Source organism: Lichtheimia ornata (assembly GCF_029851405.1).
Source record: "Lichtheimia ornata isolate CBS 291.66 chromosome Unknown scaffold00183, whole genome shotgun sequence".
Lineage (NCBI taxonomy): Eukaryota > Fungi > Mucoromycota > Mucoromycetes > Mucorales > Lichtheimiaceae > Lichtheimia > Lichtheimia ornata.
Window position 1 is genome coordinate 1 of NW_026695502.1, and position 16,676 is coordinate 16,676.

Sequence of the window (16,676 nt, forward strand, 5' to 3'; positions counted from 1 at the left end):
CATCATCATCATCATCATCATCATCATCATCATCATCATCATCATCAACAGCATGAACAAACGTCAATCTTCGATAGTGCATACATGTTGTCTTACTTCTTGGATGTGATTCTTTCAGCACTCGGATCACCAGACAATGCTCGAATACTCCACAACATCTTTTTCGGCACGATCGAATGCGCATGTGTCTTTACCCCTTTGCTCCATGGACTGCCACGTTTACTCCTTCGAATCCTTTTCCCTCCTATATATGGATCTGGTGAAAGCAGTATGATGATGTTGATTTGGGTTAACGAGGTAAACAATGAAGATGGTGTCTCGGGATACCCTTGTTCACCGAGGTTCACTGCTCGTATGGGTTCACTCAATCTAGAGATTGGATAGGCAAGATGAATCACCACGGACCTCGCAAAGAGCGTTTAGGATTAGGATACTGGTGGATGATGTGGATTGGTATTTTGCTAGCGGTATTAGGATAGCATTTTGGGTCATAGAAATAAAGATTGCGGTATAGTGCTAGTTCCCGGACATTCTGTGATTGAGAAGATATGTACTTGCATGGCTCATGAATGTTTGTCCTATGGATAACCAATTATCCTTGAATCATGAATACACCCTTAAGCATCCATATTGATGATATAAAAAGAGAATTACCTTACAATGGGCAACGGGCGGCAGGTCCTCACACAATCTGCAGACCTCATCTTTTCATTGCTTTGAGTTCAAATAGCCAAGTGAAGCGTGTAACAGTAAAAGAGACAACGGGAGGAATTTTGCTGATTTGAGGAGGTTACCGTATTATTTACGTGGATCACGTTTATAGCAAAACCAAAGTCCACTACATGTCATTGCTATCCACTATCATGATGCACCTGGGTTAGAAACTAATTATGGCTGCTGGATCATGAACAGCATTGTTGCCAATCAATTGCTGATGCTTAGTACATATGCGTAGGCCTAATGAAAGTATGATGTATTATAATAGATTCCGCATGCTTTATTATGCATGAGCTTATAAATGTATGTATAATATTATTACAACGAGATATTAATATAGACATCTAGCAAGGCATTGATGACCGCCACCAGTCAAAGGTTGCTCCTACCACCAAAGAGCAATGTTTTGTTAAGACGTTGACGACAGCTACAAGCCGGCCATGATTTTCCACAGAGTTGTCCGTAAACGCTGCATCTACTATCATATGTCAAATGATTGGTATGCATGCCTCCAAAGTACGACCCCATACTTACAATGCCTTGCCAATACACATTTTCCATTGTATGCGTGTTTCCATTCCTTGTCCATTGACAGAAGTTGTACTTCATCCTTGCTCCAGTCGTGAGTCCTCCTGATTGCTCCTTGCCATCTTTAACTGTATGTTGTGCCATCCACTTGATACGCCCTCATTGAATTGAAAGAAACTTTGATATGCATGGTGGTCACTCTATGGATGATAATGTCAGCAGTAGCTAGGTAAAAAAGTGACCCAGATGTACTTACCGATTATCATGGGGAGCGCGTATATGGTTTTGAGTATCCTTTCACTTGTGCCAACGTAAGGCCGTTTGTGGTCTACCACCGATACCAGCGTGATCCAAGTTCTCCTAGCATAGTTCTTGCAAGTCCCACTTTTCTTCTTTTCTCTTCTTTTTCTTTTCTTTCTACAAGCCCACAATGAGAATCCACTTTTCATCCTTGATAATGCCAATCATATACGTACTTTTCTTTCAGGCTCTTTTGATTTTGATGATATTGAATGCCAATCCTTATTTGAGTGATGGTCGAGATTGTTGAGCAGATTCAGCACGGCACCCAACGGCCAGGCGACTCTTAATCGGTGGACGCATGGTGCCCTGTGACCCTGAACGACAAAGCGATACATATCCTCCAGACCGGTCTTGATGCCATTGACGTTTGTTTCCAGGCATGTTTGTTCTATAATACCTTTGTTAATACATGGACCTTGTATGCCAACCAGTTCACAAATGATACTTACTTTGACGTTTGTGTTTGTGTTGTATATAGCGCTTGTTTGAAATGATTGATGAACGTGTATGCGCGTACGAGAGAGATAGAGAGAGAGCCATAGATTGATTTTTTTGATGTATGTGGAATCTTGCAATTGCTGTGCATAGGAAATCCAGAATCGATCGCCAGAACCGCTATGATATGGTACAGACATTCCATGATTGCATCTATGTAATGATATGGTAAGCGTCATAGTTATAGATGGGCTTTTGGAAGCATATACGTACGTTTTGAATGGTCGATCCTTGGTTCGTTTGTTCTTGACTTTGGCTGCAATGTCGACCATGTTGATTTGATAATGCGATTTGAGCCTTCGTCATGTTGTCCGTAACCATGCATGAACCTCCGATGATAGGAAAAGGTCCACAGAGCACCAGGCATCTTTGGATTGGTATGGCTTTGCGGAGAAGATCCAGATTTGAATGATGATAACAATCGTGGTTGATATTGTGAATGCTCTTGCAACGCCATACCACCCATGTGTATATGAATGCATAGCCTTCTTGATCACATAGAGTGTAGATGATCCAATATGAAGTCATGGCACGTGCATTGGTTCCAATTCGGCATGCTCCACCACCGGGGGATGAGATGTCTACACCATCCGCTACCACATGTGTGCTTTGAAATCCGTCCCTCATGCCATTGAATTGGAATATCTTGGTGATGGCAAATTGTAACAAGAAAGCCTTCTTGAAAGATCACTTTGATGCATATGCCGCCAATGGGATGTCATGTGAACATAATGCGACGCCTGCAGGTATGCCTTGGTTCCGCCAAGTGCCATAAAGCCATCCTCATAGTTGTGTGTTGCCAACCAACTCAAGTGATAAATGCCACCAGTGTCCAAAAATCTCTTGTAATAATCCATTCTTGATGCCATACGTATGAACCTTCCCAGTTGCAGGCATAACAATCGTGGTGTGATGAACGTCAACGCCTTCCACAATGCCATTGCGTTGCCATCTGTGTGACTCTTTGTCGATTATAGAATACAATAGGCCACCTCCTCTTTGCGTTGTAGCGTTCCGCCAAATAAACGACATGAACCTCATTTTGGTCGTCACCAGATGATGGTGTTCTTGCTGTTGCCACCATGACGCCCATAAAAGGAATACGTGTTGATCTGCATCTTGATCCCATAGCCATGTATCGTATCACAGAGAGGAGCACCAACTGCTGAATGAAGCAGGATCGTATGCACGTGGATCAAAGATAATAGCTGCATCGCAACGAATCGCCTCATCGAATAAAAGAAAAAGAAGCCCTTGTGCTTTGTTGCCATGCCGATAAATGCCCAAATTCAGTGACACCATGTCGTGGATTGAAGAAAGAGACCCCAGTGTGCATTGAACAACAATGATAAATGACCCTAATAGGTAACGCCGCCAATAGAAGGGAAAATGTCTTGTCTCCTCTGTAGTCATGACGATAAGTGTGTCCCGCCAATAAAATGAAAAACAATTCCTTGTGCCTTGTCGCCTTGGTGATGAATGTGTTGAAATTGGTAACGATGCCAGTAGAATCAAAAGGACCTCCTTTGATCTGTCGCCATGACAATGAATGTATCCAAATAGATAATAGCGCGAATAAGATGCATGCAATGTAATGTCGTTGAGTTGTAGCCTTGGCAATAAATGTGTCCAACTTGGCAATAGCACCGATCCAGTATTCTTGAAAAGACACACCGTTTGCTTTGTAGACATGATGATAGCCTCTTAACATGTGGCAATGCCAATGAAAGGAGCGAGAGAAATCTTGAGACTTGTAACCATGGCGACCCATGTGTTCAGCTTGGTAATGCCACGAGTAAAAAGAAAAGAGAACTCTTGCGCCTTGTTGCCATGACAACGATGCCTTGATATCATTGTACCATCTATAAAAAGAAAAGAGAACCCTTGCGTGTGTCCATTGGTATCCACCATATGCACAATATCCGAATCGGTAACGCCACCAATAAAAAGAAAAGAGAACTCCTGTCCTCCGCGACAGCAGCCGCTGCTCATACAATCGCCCCAAAAGGGCCCAAGGCCTATTGTTAAGAGAGACATCCATTAACATTTTGAAAAGACATAGACATTCGTATTTCAATACATACCACAGCCAGTGACCATAACATGTTCACAGGGATACCCTACAGAACCAGAAACAAGGACGTGGCATGTCATCCCAGGCACATTCAACCCCATGTGGAGAGTGAAAGGAATCGACATGAGGCCTCTTTCCCTCCCACGGATCCTTCAAAGTCTTATCCTCTGCACCAAGGGTACCGGATCCAACGACGTCCAATCTTCAACAATCCCCAGGCTATGATGCCTTGCCCACCATGTCTTGATGTTCCTTTGCCGATACCCACTTCATAGAATGATTACCGCTTGTGCCAATACATGATCATCCAACATGTAAAGGCGGTGGCACTATGCAGGGACACATCACAGTATCAATAACCATGATGGCCCCCACAACGTAAAAAGACATTAGTAAGTAAATGGGTGATAAAACAATACCGGTATTTTGACTTACCCTTTCAAGACCAAAACAAGCACCTCAGTGGGTAACGTAGCAACTAGACCATGAGAGGACGTAGGAATGCAAGGTCTTGTACATAGCAAACTGGATCATGGATACCAATTGGACTTCTCGTTGGCTCTTACAGCACCCAAGGTAGCGTCATCGATGACCCTCCAGATCCTCCCACCGCGAGACCTACATGCCGACCCTTTCACTCAACACACATGAAGCTGAACGTACCTGAGAATCATCCACGCTTGAGACTGGACTGCAGGGCATCCCATCCGTAACCATAAAACGTCCTCAAGGAAAAGGACCACCAAACCAGTCGCCCTATAGATGCGATAGAAGTATATAAGTAATAGTTGCAAAAATAGATAGACAATGTTCACTTACCAAAAGGCACCCACACACGCGTTCAGTCAAAGAGACCGAGGGCTTCACGTGCCTCACGCACATCATCAGGGATGGCTGATGGCGATGTTGGCTGTTGTTGTGGTGGTGTTGCGGATTCACGAGGTGGCGTAGGGGTAGCGGAAGTAATAGTGGTTGATGATGTTGATGAGGATGGCATAGATGTTGGCATAGATCGTCGTGGTGGTGGTGGTGGAGGAGGCATATCAGGGCGAAATCGAGATGAGGAAGACGAAGAGGCGGAATTAGTGACAGGAGTAGAGGTTGTAGTGGTAGTCGTAGTGGTGGTGGTGGTGGTTGCGGATGATGATGAAGATGGGTTGCTGGCTTGTCGGATTCGTTGAAGACGTGATTGGATGAGCGCCATGGTAGGGTTGTAAAGAGGGGCAGGATGAGGAGGAGAGGTAACGATAGTGGTGGTGGTAGCAGTAGCGGTATTAATGGCAGTGGAGGGGATGGCGGTGTCGATGTTGGCATAAGGGATATCAATATCCATAGGAATGGCAGTAGTGTTGGTGGTGGCGGTATCGGTGATGCTTGAAGGAGTGTCGGTATTGTTGGTGGTTGAAGGAATGGTAGTGGGAATGGAAGCAGCGGTAGAGTTGGTGGTAGTGGTGGCAAGTGCGGTGATAACAGGAGAGTTGATGACTTCCATTGGTTCAGGTTCTGGTTCAGGGAAGGTGGGGACGTTTGACATAATGGAAAGCAAGTCGTCCTCTAGAAGACATAAAACCATGTTAATACTTACATCCATATGAACACACAATTCGTCAAATCTATATTTACCGATTTCCATTCTGTCAATGGGTTCCTCGTATCGCCAATCAAAAGGTGGCGCCATGTACGAATCTTCGTCAAACGGGTCATTCGCACTCAAATGGTAAAACAAGAAACCTATAAGAGTCATTGTTAGCAATATGCACGAGGAAGTAAATGGCTCGATATATACTTACAAAGTTCCTCCATCTCATCGTCATCCTCAACACCAAAGTCAGCATCGTGAGCGTCATCATCAGCAACAGGATTAACCTCCTCAACAACACCAGCAGGAACAGCAACACGATCTTCATCAGAAACAGGAGCACCAGCAGAAGGAATATCCTCACCAGCAAAAGGAACTTGAGCAACGTCAACAGGTGCACGAACAGAAGGAACTTGAGCAACGTCAAGAGGAGCAGGAACAGAAGGAACAGTGACAGAAGGAACAGTGACAGGTTTGTCATCAGCAGTGAGATCGGAAGCATCAACACGATCATCAGTAACAGGCTCAACATCAACACCAAGAGGAGCAGCAACACCAGCATCATCATCATCAGGACTAGAGACGGCTTCTTGACGAGCAGAAACACCAGCACAGGAACCAGAGACCACTTTGTTGCCTTCATGTACACAAGGAACACCAGCAGGAGGAACACAAGAGGGATCGAAACGAACAAAGTGAACCGAAAGGACTTCACGAGATGGGGAGAGGTTGGTGACAATGAGACCAGGCAAAGGGCGAAGAGGCGAGTAAGGGTTGTAAGTGGGATTGACAATGGACCGCCACATCACCACGAATGCAACAAAAGAAGACCGCAACGCAACAAAAGACAGCACCACAAAAGAGGTCCACCACGAAACACAAAAGGACGCCAACGCAACAAAAGAGGACATCAAGGCACCAAAAGAGGACACCAACGCACCAAACGACAACCGACAGGCAACAAACGAGCACAAAGACACAGCAAAAGAGAACCACCAGGCAACAAACGAAGACCACCAGGCAACAAAAGAGGGCCAACAGGCAACAAAAGAAGGCCAAAAGCGAGAAAGAACGTAGCCAAAGGCAAACGAGAACGCGGCAGGGACACCCAAAAGCTGCACAAGGCAAGCAAAAGGAAACGCAAGAAGAAGAGCAGGTTGAGAGAAGCAGTAAGAAGCAGCTGAGAGAGCAAAACAAAGCATGGTAGCAGAGTTGAAAAAAGTTGGGAAGAAAGAGGAAGAAATTCGTTGAGCTGGAAACGTCTATTTTATTACCAAGAGCACGTCACCCCATTTCACCCCATTTGACTAATCCAATGTCATGATCCTTCTCAATTGCAGTTGGAATGGGTAAACAAGTATGTCTCAACTATCTTTATATCACTTACTCATAAAAGGGTATAGGTGTGGTAGTATTGTTAGGTGTAGTTGTATTATAGCCATACCGCAGCAATAGCTTTACTCCCCCTTGAACACCGCTTCTTGTATATAATGATAATAAAAGATACGTTTATGAAAGCGTTATGAGTGGTGGTGTTGTTTATTGTATATGTTTATGCGTGTATGAGGGGCAGAGACTAATTTACTTGTGTGGTGTGTAGGTGTGTTCTCACTTCTTCTTGCTGCTCCTTGCCCATTCAGACCCAACGCCGCAATGGTGGTTCGACATGGAAGCCCTCATTAGTAAGCGATGTGTGAGAAATAGCGTGTATGAAGGTGAGTAGCGTGGTAATAGAGTGTAAGAGCCAACTTGCCTCTCTTCGTTGTGTATACTCATATGCGTGTCTTTTACAGCCTTCTTGGTTCAGCAATGGCGACAATTGCAAGGTTCGGGAGGAATGGGGAAAGAGATTCTGTTCCATAACTGCGACGAGTACATTGCTTACGGTGAAAGCAAGACCACTTGGAAGGTGTGTAGCAAAGGGGGATGTTGGCATTCGATCTCGACGAGTTTCTTACAATGAACATTAGGAACCTTGATCAAGCGACCATATCACGTGATATTACAGCAAGATCAGAGCATGAAAAGATATGGCAACCTCTACCGATGGTATGTATAAAGCGTAACGATATGCAAAGGATGGGAATGAATTATTGGATGATAATGAATGGATTAAAATAGGATCATCTTCAATCAATATCATTGGATTTTCCGTGTCTAGCGATGTCAATGCATTGGGCGATATCAAGCATGACGCATGGATCGTAGAAGTGCAATGCACAATGGTGATGAGCATGGTTTCTCGCAAGTTTCCTACAAGACAATGAAGGACGCAATTATTCATGGCATGGAAGTACATGGCGCGCTTGGATGTAGTTTACCGTGTTGTTGCTTTAAGGTGTGTATTACTCTACAGTTGACATTTTTACCATGTACTGATGAACATGTATTAGCCACCATGCCTTGTGGGCCTTCTGGTTGAGCCACTTTGACAATGGCTTGTTCATGTCATGATACATTGAGATGAATAGAAAGCCTTGGTGCTTAGCACAACAAGTCAACGAGTTCCTGTTATTCCACCAAATGCCTTCACGACGGCTCTTTCACTAAGGTGCTACTCGTATTCCATGTCGTCTTTCCGCATTCAACATTATCAACAATTGGTTGAAGGCATCCGGCTCTTGGTTACTATATCATCCAACACGTCGATCGGAGACAGGTACATATTGCATTTTACCTTTCGCATCTCACAACCCTAAACAACGTGTATGATCCATGGTAGCATCTCAACCGCAAAACGATTGTCAATCAAGCTTGATCTTCCTCTCAGGTTGCCAGGTACCGTGGTGTGAGCGCGATAATGTGCACGATTCAAAAGGTAGGCAACGTGGTCATTCGATATGAACGTCGTCTCAAACGACCCATCTATCTTACAGATATGCATAGAAACACCTTGACATGAACCACGGCATTGGTATGTGAGGTATATAGACGAAGATGGAATGATGGAATGGTTTAGATGGTGGTTGTTTCATGCAGCTCATCACTTTTGGTTTTATTCTTTAGACACATCTGAAAGCAAGCACGGGATCGTTCATGTTGGATGCAATTCATGCGTATGAATGGTACAGCAAGCAACACGATATGGAAATGGGTTGCGATGCCATGATTGATGGGGAAAGGAAGGACGACAAGCAATTGCTGGCATGAGATGGATGTACCTGGATGACCCTTCAAGGTGGATCAAGTATGGCATGTGGATCGCTCCTATGCAACGCTGCATGGTGATCTATTTGAACCTTTCGAAACGCGACAAGAGATACTATCAAGGAGCTCTTAGATGCATTGCATTGGGATTGGAGCAAAATGGTGTGTAAATGATGTGATTGGGGATGATACTGCATCTTCACTCTTTAATGGTGTATGATGGCTAATGGAGCTTCCTTTGGACGTATACGTTAGGCGCTTTATGGGTGATCCCTGATTGCAGACTCTCTAAACGTTCACATTTGTGACCTGGCAACCGGTTATCATCATACGTCTCCTGGCTACGGCATCAGCGATACAGCTCGCCTTTTTGGGTTGTCCTTTTTTCGGCATTCTCTTTGATCTCCTCGAAACGTGGTATACGCTTGATACCATTACCTCCACGCATACCACCATTGAGAACCACAACACCATATTGAGCCGGATAGATGGATGAATGAAGACGACTGTCAACAATCGCTATCTCTTCAACATGTCACTATGTGGCTATGCTTGCTTTTGATATGGATCCCACCCATTGATGTTGGTGCACAGCAGCATATACAATGATGGTGTTGCATGAAAGGAGAAGTGTGGATGGCACAAATGGATTCCTCTTTACGGCGCTACAAAGATCTTTAGCAACAAAGCAAGCAGATGCATGGTGGTGAATCACAGCAACAAGTATTCCTCTTCCCCGTCGAAATGGCTACATGGACGGATAATCACAAGTGACCAACATGGAATGCAATCTACCAGCACAAATGGCATCTAGGAATGGCTCATCATCATCGTCCTGGGAATACTTTTGCTTTCTTTCACAATACAAGGCGCACAAACCACACCTAGCGTTGATCTATATTATTCCATGCATGGGGCTGGATGGTGTCAAGGGGATTCTATATTACGCAAGATATTTTTGTCATCCACAAAAGGAGGACGAGAATTGGATTGTTGCATCTCGCCATTTCGCACCCACATGTTATTATAACATGCTTTGCTTGAACGAATCCTCAGTGATTGTCGTTTCCATGGCAACTGAAACGCTTATACCGTTACATTGGACGACACACGTTGCGAAAGAGCGCTATCTGAAGAGTCGCAATTGCAAGGTCACTAGACAAATTCCATGAGATGTTTTTACCCTCGCCAAAGGAAGGAGCAAAAAACGCAACACAATACTGGCAAATACACCGACATCTCGCAACAAGATGTTTTGAACAACCTGCGATACAAGATCATTTCGCCTGTATATCATGTTTAGCACGTTGTCCCATTTTGAATTATATAAAGACGCACATCGACGATATCCCCGCAGTCGACAGCCAACGACAAATGAATCACATGATCGTCATTACGACACATGTACGCGGAGGCAACAATGCCGTGATGACAAAGATGACGTGTTACCTATAGCCAACAGCAAAAATACAGTTTTTAAATCCTTAGCACCATTGCAGACATCCTAATTACTTGAAGTATCTCGAATAGGCGTGCAATAAATACAATCTTTTGATCCAATGATTACAATCGTCATCACGTACATACAATATCACGTCTTCATAATAACACTTAGAGGAACTGCACAAGCAATATTGAAACCTTGCTTTAAAAGCTATCGGCTATTTATTTCAAGTCCGGGTATTGCATTCTTCAAAGAGTCAACTGTATAATTGCCAACTGAAAGAGGGACTACAAGTGTCTTTAGCCTGTTGCAAGTAGCCAGGCCTAACAAAGCCGCATCATTCAATTGCTCGCTTGCATGAAGAGTGAGATGTTCGAGTTGGTGGTCATTGGACAAAGCACAAATGAGAGAACCGCTAATGATTGATGCCTTAATTGTGAGATCGGATAACGCTGGACATTGTTTGAAAAGGTCTTCAATGAAAGGGATCCTCCCACTAAGGAAATCGTCTCCAACATGGATCGACAACTTGTTCAAGGAATGCAAACGTGCGATGGAGTCAAGCAATGGCATATGGATTCGATGAGATATAAGTTTGAGTTCCTTCAATGTGTCGCGTGGTGGAAAACTGCTTGCTGTACGGTGATCAACATGTTCATTCAATACTTGCTGCAATGCATTAACACTCCTTGTCGGTAAACCTGTGGTCACCCCCTCATCATAATCATAAAAGCAGGTTCCAATCATAAAGCTGCGTATGTGTTGTAGTCGGCCTAAAGAGGGATGAAGTACTGAAGGACCCAGAGCATCTCCACTTAAGCGTAATGTCTGAATATTGGGGCTCCCTTGAAGTACATTGCCGAAAAATTCACATGCATCCTTGACCAATCCCTCATTGACCGCCTGCCTTGACCATCCAGGTGCTTTAGTGATACCAAAATAAACGTGTGCTAGCCGACAAAATTGCATTTGATGTTTTGTCATTTCCTCAAGGTGGCTAGGATCCATATCGGTCTGCAAGTTGATTGAAAGATGCTCAAGTGTGTCTTGGTGTCGTACCACAATGGCTATGATGTCATCGATTTTGTATGCACCATCAATCGCACTGATATACAAGAAGCGTAATCATTTTGATGACGTTGTTGTGGTGGTGACTTTTGGTAATGGATCACTGATGCAAAGGGGGTTGTATTCGAGACATTGGAGATAAGGGCAGGTGGTGTCGATATGCGTCAACAGCGTGGAGTCCTTGATTAATCGAACAGAAAAATGCTCCAAGCATGGAAAAGCAAGCAACAATTTTTTGTAATCGATGGTGTTAAAGGAGAGACCAGGAGGACTGAATTCGAATCGTCGTAATGTTGGGTATGTCGAAAGATGAACATTGTGATAAAAGACGTAATTGGTTTTTAGTGAAACAAGGTTGCTGCAAGCACCGAGTACGCGCTCCAAAAAGACGGATGGATCACGATCATCATCAGATTGAAATGCAAGGCAAAGCTCCAGGTGTCTCAATGTACTGTTTATCTCCCTTAAAGTTGCATAGCCTATTTCTTGTTCCCCGAACAATGATTCATCTACAATATGACGTTGTTTAATCAAGACATTCTTCCCCATTTATGTATGGCATTACACCCGCTCACCTTGTAACTGTAACGTTTTGAGGCTATCAAAATGAGCACAATCCAAAAGAAAGTAGAATGGCACCTTGTTGCCTTTGATGCATAATGATTCAACGTAGTGTGAAAGTTGAATAATCTGATTGTGTCCATTCCATAATACATCATAAGGAGAAGTCATCACGTTGCTGGCAGGTTCTTGTGCGTCGAAGCCATAAGCAAGGTGTCCATACTGCAAAAGACGTTCACGCCATACCATTGATACATCCAAACATGCATGATGATTGTGGTCAAAGTCTTCTCCAAACACCATGGGAGCGATGCGTAGTACAACATCCAAGGGTAACTTGTGAATCATGTCAATCTTCTTTTTTAGTTGCTGTGTCGATTCCTTGATAGCATTATCAACCTCATCACGCAAGCCATCGTCATCGTCTGCTGCTGCTGCCAAGCTCTCCGCCTTCTTGTATATCGCCAACGCCTTTGAATGATAACCATACTGTGCATGGATCCTTCCTTGACGATAGTATCCACGAGGTGATAAGGGAGCGAGTTGGTGCATATGACGTGCATCCTCTAAAGCGTTCTCAACCTTTGCACACGCGCACCACGATCGTGCTCGAATGTCCAACATTGACAACTGAAAGTCGACCATGTCCAATGCGAGAGTCGATTGGCGAATAACATGCTCATGATCCCCTTGCTGGCCGGCATTGTGAAGCTCGTGCACAAGTTGCTTGAGGTACGTGTCCATTGACGGAGAAAGGAGTGTAAATCTCTTTGGGTGCAGTGCATTACTATGTGTGACAATGTTACACAGGCTAACATACCCATTGGCAACCATCGTTATCTGTGTCCATGGCAACCAATAATCACCCTTGAGAACATTCAATATTGTATTGCGGCATGGTGCTTGTTCAAGAAGATACTACAACACTCAACGTGCATCTCATTCCATGGTAGAATACTAGAACCAATTCGATCATCCTATCTTAGAAAATCATCCTACCCATCATGCACCACCAATAGATCATGCCCATGATGATTTGTAAATCCAATAAACGTCATAAAGGTCTTGAATATGCTCTCTTTCGAACCTTGAATACAATGCCAATGCGAAATGTGTTAAAATCTTGGCACATGTCGTGTCATCGTGGGTTAATCATCATCATCATCATCATCATCATCATCATCATCATCATCATCATCATCATCATCACCATTGTCATGTTGTTCCTAATGGAAAGGACTTGGCAACAACTAATAGGACATCAATGCACGCATTTGGAGTTAGAAAGGTATGATAAGTGAGGCCTTGCAGCTGAGGTAGCCGTAGACGTTAGGTATGAAGGTTTCGCTAGCGGTATTAGTGTAGGCTTGCAGTCTATGAAATAAAAGGATCAGCTTGAAATCGTATCCAATGCGCTGGGTGTTTAGTAGACATGGCGTCTTTTACAAGTGGATGATGGATGCTGTTGCAGTGATGAAGTGTAAAGCATGCCATGGAAGATAGTTTGCCCATACCACTAATAAATGGTTTGCTACCATGGATGGCTTACGACAAAAGCTCGACTTCCCAACGAGTGGCAATATTTTTCTACAGATGGATTAAAGTGTATGGGGGTGAACAAACATGCGGAAATGGAACACTATTCACACCCCTGAGTCTGTATTCTTTGATGAGGTAGCCTTAACTAAGAACCTTTCAGGTGATTTTATACAACAATGATTAAGTAGCAATTTGCTAAGCGACTGTTTTCAGTGGATTGTATATGACTCCTCTGGCTAATTAATCGGCTTCGTTCACTTTTAAGCTCATTCTCACGTATCACGTATGGTTATAAATTCATTCTTTTATCATTCAATAGCTAAAATATCATAGAGACAAGGGTGCGGCATCCCACAGCATTTGAAATTTACATCACATTACTAGTTGCGTTCATCCAAAATGGATCGGTCCTCTGATTGGCGGAATCTATGCATTTCAAACATGATCAATATTGACTACGCATGCCTGAAAGAACGAACCTCACCTACCTCATCGGCATATAGGATCCCTATCCATATACCTGATTCTAATATCGATCCATCATAGACCACAAAAACAAGGCACCATCGAGCAACACCGTGCAAGTGCAGAGCGACAACCCACGACAAGATAGTTTGATACTGAATCCATAGCAAGACGGTTATGTGAAAAGATATTGTGCTGCTCGCCATCATTCCTTGATGATTCTCGTGCTGAAGCGGTCCTATCCAACTAATGCTTTCAATTGCCTACTATGCGAATTGCCTAAAGAACAAGGAATTAAAAGGGTGAGGATAGAAGGTAATGCAAAGCAACTAACCACTCTTTGAATCATGCCGTCATTTCTGGTCGCAGAGTATTCCACGTGCCAACACCTGCATTCATGTATTAATGTGTCTATGAATGTTTGTATGAGAAGGCGTTAGTAGCTGGTTTGTTTGTCATGCCGTGTTGGATACCTTTCAACTTGTCACAATGCTCGAATTCAACACCAGGACCGTGGGCAGCATACGATGGCATCAGGTAGCGTATATAGTCTTGTGTGGAGATGTTGTCATCAAACGAGAAGGTTGTTTGGGGGTGTTTGCATAAGATAAAGATGAAGCTAGTAGAAAGGACCAATACCAACTGAATGGTGTAGTAAGCAAGATACAACTGCTGATACGCAATCAGATGTGCGATCACCAATGAGGAGTCTCGGGGAGAAAGTAAAGCTTTAGAGAGAGTCGGCAGGTGTATGAATGAGCCCTTGTGTTTGCACCAGAGAAAAGGTAGCTTGTTGACTTGTTGAGGGTGGTCGAAAGATAAATCAGCCATCGCCTAAGGTGTCACCATATAAACAAATCACTGCTGATGTGGATCCCCAATAAAAGCCCCTTTTGAATACTATCATAAGGCCTTCGTTAGTATTTGGTAAAACAACGTCAGCTGTAAGCGAATACATACCGTAAAGAGAAATGCATCGAAGCACGCCGTGTGCTGCCATGATCCAATACCATGAGTAATTGGGTCCTTCATTGTCTTGCAGTAAACTTGCAAAAGATCATGCTCATCACCATTGTGCGTTGCACTTCTACGATCCACGTGTGATGTTTGATATCACCCAATCCATCCACGAGGCCCGATATGATAATTCCATTGGTATTGATTGAAGATGATCCTGTTTCAATCCATTGATTTGCACTTGACGAGACATGCCTTGGATATTGCTGTACATCATACATATCATCTCTTCTCATGCTGTCATCTTGCTGCAACATCACGTGATATGGTCGCTGCATAAAGCATCCTCGTACTCATTATAAGAAGCTCGTCGAGATAGAACGTAAACATTGTCTCTTTGCTACACACTTTTCAAGTGGTCTTACTTGCCTTGTCAACAAAGTATTCGTTGCCACCCTTTCATAGAATCTCTTTCCCCATTCCTCCTGAACGTTGCCATTGCCGCCATTGCTGAACCAGGAAGGCTGTAAAAGACATGCATATCAGTATACACAACGAAGAAAGGCAAGTTGGCTTTTACACGCTAATAACACGCTACTCACCTTCATACACACCCTTTCTCACACATCGCTTGCTAATGAGGGCTTCCATGTCGAACCACCATTGCGGCTTTGGGTCTGAATGGGCAAGAAGCAGCAAGAAGAAGACGAGTACACCCATACACACACAAAAGGGAATTAGTCTCTGCCCTTCATACACGCTTACAATAAACAGAACCACCATTCATAACGCTTTCATAAACGTATCTTTTATTATCATTATATGACAAGGGGCGCTGTTAGAAGGGGGTCCAAGGCTATTGCTGCGGTATGGCTATAATACAACTACACCTAACAACACTACCACACCTGTACCCTTTTATGAGTAAGTGATATAAAGATAGTTTAGACATACTGGTTTACCCATTCCAACTGCAATGGAGAAGGATCATGGCATTGGATTAGTCAAATGGGGTGAAATGGGGTGACGTGCTCTTGGTAATAAAATAGCCGTTTCCAGCTCAACGAATTTCTTCCTCTCTCTTCCCAACTCTTATTACTTTCTGTTACCATGCTTCTCTGCGTCTTTTCCCTTGCGGTTCTTTTTACTTCTCCACCCATTTTTATAATGGCGTTTCTCCTTTACTGCATTCTGTACATAGTTGCGGAATTTGCTCTCCCTCTCTTCCTGTTGGGTTCTTTTGCCTTTTTTTACTACCACTTTTGGTCCTGCGTTGTTGCGTACTTGGAGAAGTGGGTTGCTCTTGGTGATTACAGCCGCTTGCCTCGTGTGGTTGATGCAAATCCCACCTTGGCAATGCTTAAGCCTGCTCCCCCTCCTATGTCTGGTGTTGTTGTCAAGACTGTAACTCGTTGTGGTGAGGTTCTCTCGGTCCACGTTGTGCACTTTGATCCATCGGGTGGTGATGATCATCGTGTTACTCTTGTCTCTGGTGGTGAAGAACGTGTCTCTCGTGGTGTTGAACGTATCTCTGGTGGTAAAGAACGTGTCTCTGTGGCGGATGGTGATGTTTGTGCTGCTGGTGTCTCTGCTGTGTCTGCTCGTGGTGAAGCTTCCTCTGTGTCTCGTGCTGGTGTTTCTCGTCTTGGTGGTTCTCGTTTTGATGGTTCTCATGCTGGTGGTGCTCGTTTTGGTGGTGCTCGTTTTGGTGGTTCTCGTTCCGGTGGTTCTCGTTCCGGTGGTTCTCGTTTTGGTGGTTCTCGTTTTGGTGGTTCTCGTTTTGGTGGTTCTCGTTTTGG

General features: G+C 43.9%; 4 protein-coding genes across 4 annotated transcripts; 1 reads left to right on the forward strand and 3 right to left on the reverse strand.

The window, feature by feature from the left end:
* Positions 1–1,728: 1,728 nt before the first annotated feature.
* On the reverse strand, positions 1,729–2,188 carry O0I10_012940 (uncharacterized protein; the record flags this gene model as incomplete). The annotated part of the gene is made up of 3 exons (XM_058492821.1): positions 1,729–1,766; positions 1,830–1,936; positions 1,998–2,188. 3 exons carry the CDS (start codon positions 2,186–2,188, stop codon positions 1,729–1,731), a joined length of 336 nt encoding a protein of 111 aa, XP_058336410.1.
* A 2,770-nt stretch (positions 2,189–4,958) lies between these two features.
* O0I10_012941 (uncharacterized protein) lies at positions 4,959–6,502 on the reverse strand (the record flags this gene model as incomplete). The annotated part of the gene is made up of 3 exons (XM_058492822.1): positions 4,959–5,671; positions 5,741–5,848; positions 5,908–6,502. 3 exons carry the CDS (start codon positions 6,500–6,502, stop codon positions 4,959–4,961), a joined length of 1,416 nt encoding a protein of 471 aa, XP_058336411.1.
* A 3,995-nt stretch (positions 6,503–10,497) lies between these two features.
* On the reverse strand, positions 10,498–12,660 carry O0I10_012942 (uncharacterized protein; the record flags this gene model as incomplete). Its single annotated transcript, XM_058492823.1, has 3 exons — positions 10,498–11,354; positions 11,487–11,864; positions 11,931–12,660. The coding sequence occupies 3 exons, from the start codon at positions 12,658–12,660 to the stop codon at positions 10,498–10,500; spliced, it is 1,965 nt and encodes a 654-aa protein (XP_058336412.1).
* A 3,327-nt stretch (positions 12,661–15,987) lies between these two features.
* On the forward strand, positions 15,988–16,676 carry O0I10_012943 (uncharacterized protein; the record flags this gene model as incomplete). The annotated part of the gene is made up of 1 exon (XM_058492824.1): positions 15,988–16,676. A coding segment is annotated over one exon (689 nt), but the record flags the coding sequence as incomplete, so codon positions are not given.